We start from the raw sequence: 18,034 nt of genomic DNA on the forward strand, positions 1-18,034 counted from the left end.
CTACTGGCAGGGCTGCTCACACCAGGAACGATAACAACAACAACGGCAAAAACAACTGTTTGAAGAATTGCTCTAGTGTAGCCTATTCAGTATGATAATAATAACCACATGATGAACAATATCATCGGACATCATCTCTTTCAGAGCGATTGTAATGATTGAAGTTGGCAGTCAATCAGAATCTATTGAATTTTAGTCAAAATGAGACTTTACTTCCTGACACTCTCGTATCTTTACCACTATTTCTATGGTTGTTTTTATAGTTATCATTCCTAGTCTGACGGACCTTTAAGGTGCAGTCAGGGATTTTACGTGATTTCAAGCCCATAACATTTTTTGTCACATTCACCAATCATTTCCTTATAACCGCTACTTGCCCTTTCCGTGAGTACAGTGGTCTCTGTAGGCAGCCCAGGCTCTGAAAACTGGAAACAAATAAAGTGGGGGCAGCTTGTCCCCCAAACAAAAACGAAACCCTGCGTTGAATTCCTCTGGGAATACTGAAGGTATGGGTGAGCTAACTATCTGGCATGTTTCGTGTGGTGCTTGATTAAAATATAATGTACGTTTTTTGCACAAAATCGTCTGCCAATACATTGAAATATAAACATAAACACAAACAAACGTGACTCCCTGCGCAATTCCTGACTGCACCTTTAAGCCACCCACCCTCTCTATCCCTCTCTCTCTCTTTGCCCCTCTTCTGTCCTTTCTTCACAGCTCTCTATCCCTCTCTCTCCGTCCTTCCTTCACAGTTCTTCAGCATTTACAGTTGGACTCCAGAGGAAAGGAGTTATTTTATTTTATTTATTTTTTTTAAAGTATATTTTTTGGGCTTTTTGCCTTTATTCTGACAGGACAGTGAAGATTGACAGGAAGTGAGCGGGAGAGAGAGAGATGGGGTGGGATCAGGACATGACTGCAGGCTGGACTCGAACCTGGGTCCCCGTGGACCCGTACATGGTACGGGCGCTGTAGCCTGTTGCACCACAGCGACCCCCAGAGGAGAGGAGTTAAGATGAAAGGGGGATTTTCCGCAATCATACAGCTGGCTTTATTAAGTAAGGACTTGGCTCATACAGCTCAACCTTAAATATATAAAATGTCCCGTTACATTTACATCGTTTGATCAATACACCATCACGTAGACCAGCGTTTCTCAAACTGTGGGTCGCGGAGACATGCCAGGTGGGGCGCGAACTGACGTGAAAAACAGGAGTTTTTTTATTTATTTTTTTATCTGTAGCCTGGGCCCAGGTAGCACCCGATGCGCAATGGACGCACTGTGTTATTCACAGGGAAGCGCTCGTGTCAAGGCAGCTTAAACGTTCCACATACTCGACGCACCCGACCTGTAGCGCGACAATGTGACGTCACAGAAGCGCCGTAACCATTTATACTCGCGCGTCGTGGTCACGACACTAGTTGCAATATTCTCCTGAACAGAGGTGTCGCTGTTGTGAAAAGATTAATGCTAACTACGTTACACAGCAGAAGAAGCTGCATCAAGAAACACTAGTAGCAGAGAATGTAAACGGGCTCTGCTATTAGCTAGCCTCTGTGATGGTACTTCAGACTTTGGTTGCTACTATTCACAACTACCACCATCATTATCATCTAGTTTCCAAGGTGTGCGCACAGGTAGATAGATAGATAGATAGATAGATAGATAGATAGATAGATACTTTAGTCATCCTAAGGGAAATTTTAATAATTTAAACAGTTTAGTTAGTTGGCTAGCTAGCTAGCAGCTGGCTGAGTTTGTGTAATTTCCTGAAGTGGAAAGAGATTTTGTTCAGGCCTTAATAGATATCCTTTGTTTGAAAATTTCTATTCTTTCCTCTTAATTCCATGTGTTGCAACTCTCGCTGGTAACTTTATTAACTTATCCAGCAAACTATTACAAATTCACGACTGATTGGGAGGCACTCTTGTGATCCCATGTATTAAACAGTAGGCCTACATCACATCCCTGCAAAGTTTATTTCAAAAATATTTCCCAACCAGCAGTGCTCAGTATGACTGGATTATGGATCCATTTAATGCTGCATGTTGGTATTTCATTGAATATATTGTATGCTGTAAAATGGCCTATGCTTCCTAATATGTTGCTGGAAAACAGAAATATGTGTGTTACTGTATGTATTTATTTATTATTATTTCTGCAGCACCAGCTGATTTTAACTCTGTTGAAGAGGATATATTTAGAACTTGTCATTATTTCAATAAATTTGACAATTTTAAGCTTGACCTACCACTTTCTGAGGGACAGGTGGGGCTCGAGAATGCCCCCTTGATCAAAGTGGGGAATGAAAGAAAAAGTTTGAGAACCACTGATCTAGTTTGTTAACTACCACAATCACGAGTTGGGTCGCGATAGTCTGTCATTTTTAAAGTGGGTACCCAGAAAAAAAGTTTGAGAAACACTGACGTAGACAATGTTGAACCCAACACTAACCCAACTCTTCCTCCTCTTGATCTAGCATGTACTAACGGGACATGCTTAATCTAGCACGTTCCACGACTCTCTATCCTGACTATCACGCCTTCTTCTTCCCTTGCTGTAACTTTGTTTAAACTAGCATTCCATTCTATGCAAGTAGTAGGCCTACCTATTGCTACACTAACATGTCCTAGTCACACTGTGCCTTGACTGTTCCCTTCACTTTGGGTAAAAGCGTCAGCTAAAGAACTAAATGTAAATTAAATGTAAAGTTCTGTAACTGCACAAATCCCAATGCTGGATACTGCCCACTCGGGGTCAGCACATTTCTAGGTTAGGGTTAGGTTAGATTAGTTTAGGGTTAGGTTAGGGTTAAGGAACATAGAGCTGTGGGAACATAGGCACGCTCCCGCCCACTCAACTCAGCTCTGCTTCTTAGGCACTGAGCAGGGTGGAGCACTGCCCTCTGGGTCGCCGTGATCCACACGGGGATCTAGATAGCTGGCATCTGGTGTTGGAACGGTCTACACGGGATTCCGTGGAGCTGGTGTCTGGCGTGGGAGCGGCGGCCATCTGAGGCCCTTCTCACACAGCCGTCACAACAACAGGGGGATCCAGTGAAGCGCAAGTGCAGCTAGTCAGGCAGCGCCGGGACTACTTCTGTCTGAGTGTGCAGGAGGAAAGCCTCTGGTGACGAGAAACAGAGAGACTCAGGCTTGCTGGCGTAAGGATACGAGACTCAGGCCTGCTGACGAAAGGATACGAGACTCAGGCCTGCTGACGAAAGGATACGAGACTCAGGCCTGCTGACGAAAGGATACGAGACTAAGGCCTGCTTGCGTAAGGATACGAGACCAGCAGACCAGCGCTGCAAATGACCAACACTAATGGGCTTCAACAGAGGCACCGCCAGACAGGGAGACTGGAGAGGAACAGAGCTGGAAGTATGACTGAGAAAGAGTTTAGAAACAAGATTAGGTACAGTATGTATTATGTGTATACATGTGTGTGTGTGTGTGTATGTGTGTGTGTGAGAGAGAGTGAGAGGGGGATGGAGAAAGAGAGAGAGAGAGAACAAGAAAGATAGAGGGGGTATTATTGGGCCAAGGAGTCCAATAAGAGGACAGAGGAACAGAGGGGTGGAGGGACAGAAGTTTCATACACACACACACAAAAGAGAGGTCACTGGCACCCATAAATGTTTCACCAGCTGGATGAATATTTTACACTTTCTTTGAGGCCTAAGACGCCAAGGCAGGCAGAGATCACATTACTCCCCACCCCTCAGCTCACACACGCACATTCACACACACACAGTTGAACCATCACACCCATACACAGCAACACAGACACACACACACACACACACACATTTGAACCATCACACCCATACACAGCCACACACACAAACACACATACATATGCACAGCCACATAACATACACACACAGTGTGCCCACTCGAACCCTCCCTTACACACACACACAGTGGCCCAATCGAACCATCACACCCTCCCGCACACACACACACACACCCAGTGGCGTTGCTGTCCCCTCACACACATTAAGAGGAAGAGACAGCATAAAGGATGAGGGGAGGGGTGATGGAGGATGGATAATGAAGGCATAGCAGTGGAAAGAGAGGGAGGGAGGGATGGAAAGAGTGACTGGAATAAGGAGAGGAAGGAGAGAGGGATGGAATAAGGAGAGGAAGGAGAGAGGGATGGAATAAGGAGAGCAGTGCCGCCACTGAAGGATGGAAAATTAGAAATGGAGGTCAAATAGGACTCCTGTCCTCTACACGTCACATCTACTCGCACCTCTATTTGCTCTCCTTCCTCTCACCTTGTCTTTCCCTCTCTTTTCCTCGTTAACTCTCTCGCTCCCTCGTTTCATTCTCTCGTTTCCCTGCTGCCCTTAGCTGTTTTATCCTTCCTCCCTTCATCTCTCTCTCCTTACCAAATTCTCTTTCTACCCCCAATCTCTCCCTCCCCGTCTCTTCCCTCGCGTCTGTCCCTCTCTCTCCTCCCTTTCTCTCCATCTCGCTCCCTCTCTTCCCTTGCATCTGTCCCTCTCTCTCCTCTCTCCTCCCTCTCTCTCGCTCCCTCTCTTCCCTTGCGTCTGTCCCTCTCTCTCCTCTCTCCTCCCTCTCTCTCGCTCCCTCTCTTCCCTTGCGTCTGTCCCTCTCTCTCCTCTCTCCTCCCTTTCTCTCGCTCCCTCTCTTCCCTTGCATCTGTCCCTCTCTCTCCTCTCTCCTCCCTTTCTCTCGCTCCCTCTCTTCCCTCGCGTCTGTCCCTCTCTCTCCTCTCTCCTCCCTTTCTCTCGCTCCCTCTCTTCCCTTGCATCTGTCCCTCTCTCTCCTCTCTCCTCCCTTTCTCTCGCTCCCTCTCTTCCCTCGCGTCTGTCCCTCTCTCTCGCTCCCTCTCTTTCCCCCTCTCTTCCCTCGCGTCTGTCCCTCTCTCTCCTCCCTCTCTCTCGCTCCCTCTCTTTCCCCCTCTCTTCCCTCACGTCTGTCCCTCTCTCCCCTCCCTCTCCTTCTTCTCTTCCTCCCTCTCTCCCTCTCCTTCTTCTCTTCCTCCCCCTCTCCCTCTCCTTCTTCTCTTCCTCCCCCTCTCCCTCTCCTTCTTCTCTTCCTCCCTCTCTCCCTCTCTTCACCTAACACAGCATCGTGTGGCAGATTGTTCCCAGTTTCCCGCTCATTTGCTCGCTAACATCTCTCTTGTCCCTGACTGGGTCACACAATCTGCTCATTCATCTACACAGGGGGTGTCTGTCAGAGTTTGTGTCTGCATGTGTGTGGTGTGCTCGGGAGTGTGTGTGTCTGTGTGTATGTGTGTGGTGAGCTCGGGAGTGTGTGTGTGTGTGTGTGTGTCTGTGTGTGGTGAGCTGGTGAGTGTGTGTGTGTGTGTGTGTGTGTGTGTGTGTGCGTGCGTGCCTGTGTGTGTATGTGTGTGGTGTGCTGGGGAGTATGAGTGTGTGTGTGAGAGTGAGAGTTAGGGAGGGCGGGTGTCTGAGTGTGTGTGCGTCTAGCTGATGTTGGTGCGTGTAAAATGGGCATTGTGATTTTCTAGGTCAGTGTGGCTGCAGCCGGAGCTGTGTGTGTGAGGGTGTGTGCATGTGACTGTGGCTGTGTGTGACTGTATGGACGTGTGTGTGTTTGTGCGTGTGTGTGTGTGTGTGTGTGTGTGTGTGTGAGCATTATCTCCAGAGATCATGTGTCAGTGATGGACAGACACCTGGTCAGATCTGTGTTTATTCTTTAATGAGACAAGATTCAGTTTCACCACCACAACACAGCAATGCCTGGCTCACCTTACAGCTTCTGTGTACCTATCTCATAACACACACACACACACAGAGATGCACACATGCACACACACACACACACACACACACACACACACACACATACATGCACAGATGCACACACACACACACACACACACACACACACATACACACTGTCCCTGTGTCCTGTAAAGGAACCATCTGTGCAGCTCCCAGCCCTTGACTAGTTATAAAAATGAGTTGAAGCTAGAAGAGAGGTTCAGTCCAGCCCTCAATGTGTCCACGGCAATGCTATCCCATCATGCTCGGCTCTACCCCGCTGTTTGGCTGTCAACCCTGCATATCAAGGTCGTCGAGCCGCAGGATTGGCCGAAAGTCAGGGTCTGAGCCATGTGCTTTGCTCATCACCAGCTTCCTCTTAAAGGGACGGTTACGGTGTCATGGAGGCGGAGCCTAGCATCAGGTCCCTCTCCTCATCACTTGTGGTGGCTCATCCTCTTCCTCATATTCATAATCAAGTCCCGCCCTCTCATACTCAAGCGCCGCCCGCTCGTAATCAAACACTTCCCCTTCACAGCTAAACTCCTCCCTCTCGTACTCTAGCCCCTCCTCATACTCCAGCTCCCCCTCTCCAAACTCCACCCCCTCCTCCTCCTCTTGGCCCCCCCCACCCCCTCCATCTGTGGTTGGATGTCCGTTAGGCACGCAGCCGCCATTGGTTGCTTTGCTTCCGGGGGCAGAGCCTGCATTCTTGAGTATCCCGTGAATGGCCGGCTCCTCGGTTGACCCGGCAGCGGCGGCGGCCTCCTCCTCCTCGCGCTCCTGCTCGCGCTGCCTCCGCCTCTCGATGCGTCGCTCGCGTGCCTCCAGCTCCTCCTGCGCCCCCTCCCCCACCAGGAACACCTCCTCGCTCACCTTGGGCGGCCCCTCCGTGGGGTTGTGGTCGTAGGAGAACAGGCGCAGGTTGGGCAGGTGCGACAGGCTGGGGAACTCGCTGATCTTGTTCTTGTCCAGGTCCAGAATCTCCAGGCCCTCCATGCGCAGCAGAACCCGTGGGAACTCCTGCACAGAACCAACAGAACCATAAGACATTTCACCTACTGCAGCTTTAAGGAGCCATAAGACATTTCACCTACTTCAGCTTTAAGGAGCCATAAGACATTTCACCTACTGCAGCTTTAAGGAGCCATAAGACATTTCACTTCATCTTTAAGGATAGCTCACATGACCTTAACTTTAATTATACCTCACAGCTCTTTAGAAGAAATTATATTTCACATAATGCAACTTAACTCATTGAGTGCCTTTTCCTTCCAATGCGTTGAGTGCCAAAAACTTAATATTACGTTTTTAGTTTTTTTTTTAAATTACGAAACTAGACACTCTAACACACCTTACTGTATATGTGATTTTTGGAACTCTGTGATGAATGGAAATGAAATATATGACGATCGAAAACTCATGAAAACGCACAATCTGGACATTTTATCTGGACATTTTATCATAACTCGGTTGCCGCTTTGGGTCGAATCAGTGACACATGCACGTCATCTCAAAACCAGGCCATTTTCGTGGGTCTATCACTAGGTGGCAGTCTCGCCAGGTCTTGCTGATCCCTTCCCGGAAAGTTTACAGGCAACACTAAATATTTCATGAAAGACGTTATATCTCCATTTCTAGAAAAAAACAGCGATTTTGATGAAAACTAGCCACTGTTCAGCTTGGGATTTCTCAGGAACAGAGGCGTGTAGACAGTTTGCACCCACTGAGAGCTTAAAGTCTCACCTTTTAAACGAGCCATTGTATGTGTTCATAGCTATAACACAGAATATGCTGTGGCTGTACAAAAATCATCAACAATGGTCTAGATTGCTGGCACTCTAGGACAAAGCTTCCGAAAACAGCTTGGCATTCAATGAGTTAAAATTGGTTATCAGTGTAGGTTTTCATAGGCTGTATTGTAAGAATTATTTTCTTTCATAGGGCCCACATTTTCTAGCAGCGCCTCTGTTAAGTGCCATAGTGCTCCCCATTGCGGCCCCTTTAATTTGCAAGGAAAAGGTAATTTTTTTGTACATAAAGAAGTTAAACATCAAAAGTGGCCAGTTGTTTGTTGTCATCCAGTAGTCTTCCACTAGCACTATGGCACTTTTCTAAACATATCAGTCGGGTTCGATCTTAGTCTTTCATAAGAAAAAGGGGTTATCCAATTGCTGGCCCTCTAAGACAATGAGTTATGTCCCATAACAATGAAGATATGTCCCATAACCATAGTTTTTCTGGCATATGACATGGGCGTGCTTTAATGATATCTCACACAAGCCAGCTTTAAATGGTATCCCATATGGCACAGCTTCAGATCACAAGACACATTACAAAACTCAGCTCATAATAAATTATGTTTTACATTACAAAAGCTTGGCATCACTAGACCTTTAAAACTTTGATTTACCCGCAGCCATTCAAAACAAACTTTGAATTTTAGCTTTAAGACCAGGCCGGCTGTAATGAACACTATAAATACCATGCCTATACTCTAACTGTCACTGCCAGACAGTAAAACTCTGTGACAAACGATAACATAACTACACTATGGCATGTAAATAGCCGTCTCTCCCACTCTGTCTTCACACTGCACCTGCCGAGGTTGGCAGACGTACGGTGGCCCGTCAGGCTCAAGCTGAGTTCTGTGGGTCCCATGCCGCTGATTAAAAACCCATTCTGGTGCAGCGCTCCCTCTGAGGCGGGCGCTCTGTGCTCGGCTATGAAGCCTGGGACTGGGACCAGTGTACGGGGTCACATTCACAAATAAGGTCAGACGCACCAGACACAAGACGTGAGTCTTCTGGCCCGTACAGCTGGAGGAGTAATGGAAACAGCAGCCGCGGTGGTCTTACGGTGTGGTGTGGCTTTCCTCATTAAGTTGATACTTTTACCTTAGGGTGCAATGAAATGACATCAGTCCTTTGGCTCATAAGTACATTCATCATCTGATGTCACTCAGACTCGTTGGTATTCATGGAGTAGCACTGCAGCCCTGCAGCTTGCAATGCTTCAACCTCCGTGTGCGTAGTACCGACCACAGACACCTGTGGGTCGGACAACAATATGGACACGATCAGGACGCATTAATGAACTTAATGAACTAGAACCAGGTGTGACTTTGCCAGGGAACTTTTCCAGAACTTTCCGCTGCCATCCTGAGAACGCTCACTGAAATAGCCGTCCTGTGAGGACATGGGCCTATGGGACGCTCCCAGGCACGCTAATGAGCAACTAAAAATGTCCATGCACACATGCCTGCCGAGCGAACCGATCAGGAACCTTCCGGAAAGACTGCCTGTCGTAGAGTGCGGGGGGGGGGGGGGGGGGGGGCATACCTGTAGGAGTTCTGACAGAGGTCAACAGGAACATAACAAGAACTACTGAGGAAGTTGAAATAGAGGTCTATAACAGGATCATAACAAGAACTATTGAGAAAGTTCAAATAGAGGTCTACAGAAACTTAACAAGAACTACTGAGGAGGTTTAAATAGAGATCTACGGAACCTTAATAAGAACTACTGAGAACTACTGTTTAAATAGAGCTCTAAGAACTACTGAGGCCACTTAAGGCATCTAATGGTAACACTGCACTTGAACCCTTTGTCATAACAATGACATTGCGCTGTGTAAACATGGGATGACAGATGCAGTATTCAATGACATGCCACAGCCAGGCTGACCCACTCTCTGGGCCAACGTAGCATCAAGTGCATTAGCACCTGTCATTTTAGCCCCTTATAATCACCAGACTGTTAGATCGCTGGACGCTGGCAACTCAAGACAAAATGTGACGTCTACCAAGAAATGCTTGCAGCACTGACAGGTCGCTCTTGATCCAGAGGGAGTGAAGTGAAGGGAAGTGTTCTTGGTAACCATTACAGTCAGCACAGTCAGTCAGTCAGCTCCAGTGTTCCGTGATGTGCTTTTCATGGAATCAGTTTAATCAGAGTTCCCTGTAGCCACGGCGATGGTGCTTCTAGAAGCTACTGTAAATGATGTCCATCTCCTCTCCACACTGCCTCTACAAACACCTGACTGAACCTTGTGACCTTTATCATTATCTCAATCATTATCATCATTTATGTGCCATAACAACTTCACTATTTTCACCATTTTCATCACATTCACCTCGTGGCATCATAGTTATCATGATCACCTCACAACCTCGTTATAATCTGTGTTCTACATCCAACCTCACAACCTCGTTATAATCTGTGTTCTACATCCAACCTCACAACCTCGTTATAATCTGTGTTCTACATCCACCCTCACAACCTCGTTATAATCTGTGTTCTACATCCACCCTCACAACCTCGTTATAATCTGTGTTCTACATCCACCCTCACAACCTCGTTATAATCTGTGTTCTACATCCAACCTCACAACCTCGTTATAATCTGTGTTCTACATCCTACCTCACAACCTCGTTATAATCTGTGTTCTACATCCTACCTCACCTCACAGTCATACTTCCCCATCTTCATCATTATAGTCATCATCAGCATCATCATCATCCCCACAGTCCTCTTCATCATTCATTATCATCATCTACATGTTTGCCATCACCATTCATTATCATCATTGTAATCGTATTAATCATCATCATCGGTATGCCCTGTGTGTCCTAAATAATGACCTTCGCATTATCATCCCCATCATCATCGTCATCATCTTTGTGTCTGTTCTGTCTCTGGACATGTGCCAAGCAGACCTGCGGCTCCATCCGAACACAATGCTGGTGTAATGATTTTGCCCTACCTGAGGTCCTCATCTGCAATGTCCTGCTCTTGCCCAGTGACCCAGAGAGCATGCTGGGAAAAGAATGTGATATTGCCAAAACTTCTGAATGATTAAGCACCAAAAATGTGTAGCCTTCCTTTGGATAACCGTGTCACAACATTATGATTTGTTATTAATTCTCTTAGGTAAAGTTCATAAATGGCAACTCAAGCACTTCACAGTTCCACAGTGGGAGAGACCTAAGCCCTCACAAAGTGAGCGGGAATGCGCATCAAAGTCTGTGAGGGGGGACATTGATATTCAGGCACTGTGTGTTAGTAGAAAATTGAACTGGGGAACATAGGACCCTGGAAGTATAGGATCTTGGGAACATAGGACCCTGGAAACATAGGACCTTGGGAACATAGGACCTTGGGAACATAGGATCCTGGGAACATAGGACCCTGGGAACATAGGACCTTGGGAACATAGGATCCTGGGAACATAGGACCTTGGGAACATAGGATCCTGGGAACATAGGACCCTGGGAACATAGGACCCTGGAACATAGGTATGGTCCCGGGACAGGCTGCCCCTACTTGGTTTGCTTCCAGTTTTCGGAGCCTGGGATCCATACAGAGACCTTTTTTTTTACAGTCACGGAATAGGCAGCTAGCAGTAAAATGTAATCTTTGGTACATAGCTAATTTAGATAAACTTATGGTTTGGGTGCTTGTGTTTCTTTAGGAATCCGCCATCTTGGTTTGTATAGAAATTAATATTAAGTGACACATACACGTAAGAGGTGACATCGTGACGGTTGGTAATATGTGACGTTCCTATTTGGGCTTGAAATCGTGTAAAATTGCTAACTGCACCTTTAGATTGTACATACCTGTACTGAAAGTCATCAGGGCTGCCAACTTTTCAAAGAACCTTGGAGTGAGATTTGGTGGGGCCAACCCAAATTTTGCTGCGGAAATTTTTGTTTGGCTCATTCAGCATTATACCGTACAGTAAAAAAAAACATACATCAGTGGTTCTCAGGTGTAGGGACCAGGCATGGACGGATTATGAACTTTCGGGCCCCTGGGCCCACATGTATTAAGGGCTCCTCACTAATTGTCGCATATTTGGAAGGGGGGGTTGGGGGTCCTTCCCCAGAAATGTTTTAATTTGTTTGATGTGATTTCCTGTATTCTGGTGCATTTTGGGGATGGCCAATACTAAATTCAATCAGATTCATAGCCTACATCCTGATGTGTTGATATTGAGGCAATGATTCCATGCAAAGGCTTGGGCTTCAGGGCCCTCTGACACCTTGGGCCCCTGGGTCTGGGCCCGGAAGGCCCGTGCAGTAATCCATCCCTGGGACCAGGGTCCCAGAGTTAAATTAATATTGCTATCTAAGGGATCTAGCCTACTACTAGGACCATGGGCGTCGGAGGCATTGTGAAAGTGGGTGGGACATTTTAGCAGGGGGTATGGCGGTCCTCCCCCAGAAAACATTTTTTGGACTAGATGCAATTTCCTGAATTCTGGTACATTTTAACAGGTTATTTAGATACTTAAATAAAGCCAGCCTACGAAATTAATAAAAAGTAAATCATGCATAATTTAAAAATAACTCAATATATAGGCTACTTGGCTACGCAATAAGGTTTCCATTATAGCACCACGGACCTTCAATGAACGCATGGAAAGTATGCCGCTCCAAGAAACGCATGTCTCAAAATAAAACTCGCATAAGAAATAAAGGGCTGTCTCGAATACAATCCTGCCCCTAAAGGCCTGTACTTTGTCTTAAGACCCCGGCCGTAAACCTATAGGTTATTATTTATTTGGCATACCTATAAGGCTTTTTACCTTATCAAAAGTGAGGGGGATGACTGATCTCTTCAACACTGCGGGGGATTTGGCGCTTGTCACTGTGTGTGACAGAAGAGGAATGGGAGAATGCGTGTAACAAAGAAAAAATGTTTATGAGAAATTTGCGCGCAAATGGGAGAATCCAATGAAAATGACAATGAAGCACTAAACAGATGCTGAAAACAGCACTGGTATTTCACACGGCACAAGTGGGGGGGGGGTCCAAACTAACAATTTTAAAAAGTGGGTGGGTGTTTTGTAAGAATTTAAGAAATGTTTGTATATTTTAACTTTTAAATGCATCAATCAGGTGCACTTTCAAAATAAATTCAGGTCAGACTTGCTTATTTTTATGGAAATACTTGTGCTGTAGCCTAAGCTATTTTGCACTTCAGAATTATAACCATGCACACACAGTTGGAATAGTTATGGTGATATTGCAATAAGTTCACAACCACAAAAACATATGCTACATTTCACAGTTCAAAAATGTTCAAAAATGTGTGTACATTTCAGCACTCCATGAAATTATGCAGAAGTGGTCACCTGTGTTATTCAGCTAGTTTATTTAAGATAATATATTGGTCATTGTAATGGCCATAGCCTATAGCCTACATGCTATTCCTTTTTCAGGATGTACCCATATCTGCATGATGTGAATGTTTGCATATGGCTTATGTCAGGCTTTATATCAATATTTGTGTCTCGTTATTTGGTTTTCTTCATATTTTTGCATTAATGTCACTAGGAAGCATGCCATTATAAATATATTCATTTATCTGTAATGGGATTGGCTGGAACCTGACAATATAAGAACCATGATAGTGGGATAATCTATGGCTGAGCAATTTACAAAAATGTATGTAGGCCTACTGACAAATAGTTTACATTAGAATACATTATAATTTCGCCCCAATGAGGCTATGTAGAAATGTGTTGCAATTTCAAAACCGGATTACTCAGGAACCACTTATTGCACAGAGGCATGCTTTGTTTATTGTGATATTGGGTTTGCCACGTGTTGTGTGAAGGGTTAGTGAAAAATTAAACCGAGAGTAATGGGTGTGCACTGTGTGCAAAATGCAAATATGATTAGCCTAAATTGCACGTCGGTTCAATGTTAATTTTCTCGCGAACCATTTATCACAGAAACTTGGCGCTAATATCATTGGAATGCTTAGATTCCGCATGTTCACCTGACGTGTGATATCATATGTATAGGTTTAGTTTAGTTGAACCTCATCTGCCAGGTATTTGACCTACCAGGTTGACACTTCAGCGTGAAAAATACTCAATAATACTCAAAGCATAACTGAAGCCGGGGAAATGCGGGGGGAATGTGCCTGGGACGGCTTCTGAAGTAGCATCGCAAATGAGAGAAAATTTAGAAAATTCCACAGACAGGGGGTGCTCTTGAACCCTCTCACCGTCTCTGAAAGCATAACCGTGGCTCAACAGGTAGATCTATAGATAGGCTCATTTTTCAGGCATCTGACCAACCGGATTGACACTTCAGCGTGAGAAATCGGGAGTGTGGCGTGTGAGTGTGTGAAACTAATCAAATGCGTGTGTCTCACCACGGCCAATGTGTGAGAGTTGGCAGCTATGAAGTCATTGTAACCAACCCTGAGAGGAGAAAACCAATCAGCCGCACCACAGACTCCCTGATTCTGAGCTCCAGCGACATGGGGCTACTTTATCCGCAGCAACTGAAACTTTCCCCCGAGTGACCTGGACTAGAGTGACTGCAGACGTCCCTGTAGTGGTTGTGTTCAGTTGGATAGGAACTCCTCCGCTCTGCTCTACTCTACTCTAGACTTTGTATCGCTTCTAAAGCAACATTAATTTGAAAGAAAGTAACCGTCTGTGGCACCAGTCTGGTCCAGACGTGTGCTGGACTCTGCTGCTCCACCATGGGGAGGCTTTGGTCCTGCTGGACGGGAGCAGGAGCCCTGGTTCAGGCCTCACTGGCAGCCATAACCTCACACACCTGTTCTCACACACACACACACACACATACTGTTTTAGGGCTGGTTCAGTCTCTCTCTCTCTCACACACACATACACACATTGCTTCAGGGCCGACACACACACACACACTCTCAGTCTCACACACACACTGCTTTAGGTCCGTCAGCTCAGTCTCCTACACACACACACACACACACACACACACACACACACACTGCTTAGTCTCACACTGCACCTCAGGGGTGCTCGCTAGGAGACCTCACCTACATTCTGCACAGGGGATACTGACAGTCCAGACAGAGCACAACCATTATGTTCTGGAAGCGTTGAGCCTGTAGGCCTCATATGGAAAAAAGCCACAGTCCTGGACTTCATACTTTATTCTAATGTTTTAAGTCACTTTAAATAAAAGTGTCTGCTAAACACTACAAGCATAAACACACACATGGGTACATCAGATGGTAGTGGCTTCTCTGAGCTACCAATCGGACCACAGCAAAAGTATGTTATGCTTAAGACTTAAGATCAAGCTTTTCTCAGATGCTTTCTGCTAACTGATTAAATTCACTTTCTGTTAAACGGAACACTTCTCATTCCTATTACTTTTGGGGGGAGTCATGGCCTACTGGTTAGGGCTTCGGCTTGTAAGCGGAGGTTTGCCGGAACCCCGACCAGTAGTAAGGCACCTAACCCCCTCACTGCTCCCCGAGCACCGCTGTAGCAGGCAGCTCACTGCGTCGGGATTAGTGTGTGCTTCACCTCGCTGTGTGTTCACTGTGTGCTGAGTGTGTCACTAATTCACGGATTTGGATAAATGCAGAGACCAAATTTCCCTCACGGGATTAAAAGAGTTTATATACTATACTACTATTCTTTATACTGTTTATGCCAAAATGTGAGAATCTGTGTGAGTTGCTGGTGGGAGAATGCTGGTTGTGTGCCGGATAATCAAAGACAGACAGAGGTTTTGTCACAGTAATAATAACCTGTTGAGAGAATGTCTGATGGTCAATGATTTTTTTTTTCGGACTTTGTTTGGGTTAGCTGTCTATAGTTAAATTTAGTGCAACAGCAACTGGAGGTATGACGAGGCATAAAGTTAGGTTGTTGGCTGTATTCCGGTAATCAGAAGTTGTAATGCACTATTTAAGTGTTCTACTTTGTGTCTTTTATATATTTCAATTATTCACTTTTATGTACTTCCCTTTTAAAAAAAAAAAAACTTTAACTATTACCCTTGTATGCCTTTATGTGGCATTGCTCTTTGCTGTTGTTTATATAGAGCACACTGAATTACCCGTGTCTGAAATGCGCTGTGTAAATAAACTTGCCTTGCCTTATATCACTGGTCTACCTCAAAGCAGTTGCCGCAGAGCCACAATAACAGTAAGTTACACTCACATTACTGGCCTACCTTAAACCAGTTCCAATGGAACCACAGTAACAATATGGTATGTTTATATTATAGCTAAAGTATATAATTTCTCAGCGCCATCACTGGCCTACCTCAAAGCAGTTCCAATGAAACCACAGTAACAGTATGGTATGTTTATTTTATAGCTAAAGTATATAATTTCTCAGCGCCATCACTGGCCCACCTCAAAGTAGTTCCAATAGAACTATAGTAACAGTATGTTATGCTTACATCACCGGCCTACCTCAAAGCGGTTGCCGTAGAGCCAGAGTCCGCGCAGGGCCTCCATACGCCAGAGGTCGGAGGGCAGGGAGTGCAGCCGGTTGTCCCCGATCTGCAGTGAGCGCAGGTGGGGCAGGTCGTACAGCTGCTTGGGGAAGCGCTGGAAGTAGTTGCTCTCCACCCAGAGGCAGCGAAGGGCCTGCAGGTTGCGCAGCTCGGGCGGCAGGCTGACCAGCCGGTTGCTGCCCAGGTAGAGGCGCGTGAGGTTGAGCAGCTGGCAGACGCTCAGCGGCACGTCCTCCAGCTTGTTGAAGTCCAGCGCCAGCGTGCGCAGGCCCTGCAGCTGCGTGATGCGGTCGGGCAGGCGCCGCAGACGGTTGCCGCACATGTACAGCTTCTCCAGGTGCGCCAGGGCCAGCACCTGCCGCGGAAGGCGACGGAACTTCCTGTAGCTGAGGTCGAGGACGGGGTCGCCGCTGGCCAGCAGCTCCTCCACTCCCAGCGGAAGCTCTTCGTCCTCCTCCTCCTCCTCTTTCTCCTTCTTCTCCTCCTCCTCCTCCTCCTCCTCTTCAGTCTTCTTGATCACTTTCTCCTTCTCTCCCTCCTCCCCCTTTCCTTCGCCCTCTCCCTCTTCCCCTCCCTCCCCTTTTCGAGAAGAGTTACCCATCACTAGCAGATAATGTGTGTGTGTGCTTGTGTGTGCTTTTCTGTGTGTATTTCAGTATGTGTGTGTGTGTGCGCATGAGTGTGTTTGCGTGAGTTTGTTTGTGTATGTGTGTGTGTGCGCGTGCGTGAGTGTGTGTGTGTGTGTGTGTGTGTGCGTGTGTGTGTGTGCACTTGCCCTCTCGTCTTTCAGAGTTTGTGTGTGTTTGTTTGTCTTTCTGTCTTTGTATGTCTACAGTTTGTTTGCTTCTCTTTTGGTTTTTGTGTGGGAATGTGTGTGTGTGTGTACTTGTCAGTGTTTGTGTGTAAGTGTGTATATATTTGTTTGTGTGTGCCAAAAAAAGCAGTCTGCATGTGTCCGACTTTGTGTGTATTCATGTGAGTGAGTGCGTATGTTTGTGTGTGTATGCACGTGTGTGTGTGTGTGTGTGTGAGTGACAGAGTTAGTCTCAGGACAGGGCTGGAGGACGCTGTGCTCTTTGAGGCCAAGCTGGAGCTGGAGTCTCAGTGGTCAGCTGAGAATGCCCAAGGGAGAGCCTGCCCATGGGGACAGGCATGGTGGCAGCGGCCCCTGTCTATGGAGCTCGGGATCCAACTCACACACACACAGTCCTACTGTCAGCAAATCCTCACGCACTCTCTCACTAAAGCCATAGCGATCCTTCCTTGTGACACACACACACTTGTTTATGCAATTATATTATTATGCTGCCAGTAATACTATAAAGATACAACTAATCGCATTGGTGGTAATAGTAATGATAATAGTAATAATAGTAGTAGTAGTAGTAATAGTAGTAATAATAATAGTAGTAGTAATAGTAATTATAATAATAACAATAATAATGGTCAAAATAATAAATAATAATCTTGATTATTTTACACAGAATTATGCCTGAAAGACCAAAACAAACGATTTGTCTCTCATGCAGCTAAACATATGACTGCCAAATATGCGGCTGTGAAGCTGAGGATTCCGCATATTGAATCCGCAGCTAGCCCGCTGAGCCTTCTGGATGTACACAACGCTGACCTTTACAGTTCTCTCAAACTTTTTTTTCATCCAAGCTCAGCCTGGTCCACGCGAAGATAGTTCCTGAATAACTAGATAGCCCGCAAGTTCCGCCGACTCGAAACATCCGTGCCCCGGGTTGTTCCTCGAATCGCAGCCAGCCAAATGGGTCGACCGGGACCGAGAAGCAGACTCCCCTGCGCCCGCTGGTGCGACCGCCAAACTGGGATGGCAGAACGCAGTATAGTGACCTGGCCGCCGGCAAAGTGAACCAGCCGGTGGAAGTCCACTCTCCAACAGCAACGCTGACACCAATCTATTATAGCTCCGGCGCAGCTATTACAATGCGTTTTGCTTCTGCAAAACTTCCTTTGACAAATTTGGAAAGAG

The 18,034-nt window shown here is 46.3% G+C and overlaps 1 protein-coding gene across 1 annotated transcript; it reads right to left on the bottom strand.

Annotated features, from left to right (window-relative positions):
- Positions 1–5,702: 5,702 nt before the first annotated feature.
- On the bottom strand, positions 5,703–16,636 carry LOC121724653 (leucine-rich repeat-containing protein 10B). Its single transcript, XM_042111356.1, has 2 exons — positions 15,992–16,636; positions 5,703–6,791 (listed from the first exon to the last, which is right to left on the bottom strand). The coding sequence occupies exons 1-2, from the start codon at positions 16,634–16,636 to the stop codon at positions 6,189–6,191; spliced, it is 1,248 nt and encodes a 415-aa protein (XP_041967290.1). The 3' UTR covers positions 5,703–6,188.
- Between the last annotated feature and the right edge of the window lie 1,398 nt (positions 16,637–18,034).

This window comes from Alosa sapidissima, chromosome 11, assembly GCF_018492685.1.
Source record: "Alosa sapidissima isolate fAloSap1 chromosome 11, fAloSap1.pri, whole genome shotgun sequence".
NCBI lineage: Eukaryota > Metazoa > Chordata > Actinopteri > Clupeiformes > Clupeidae > Alosa > Alosa sapidissima.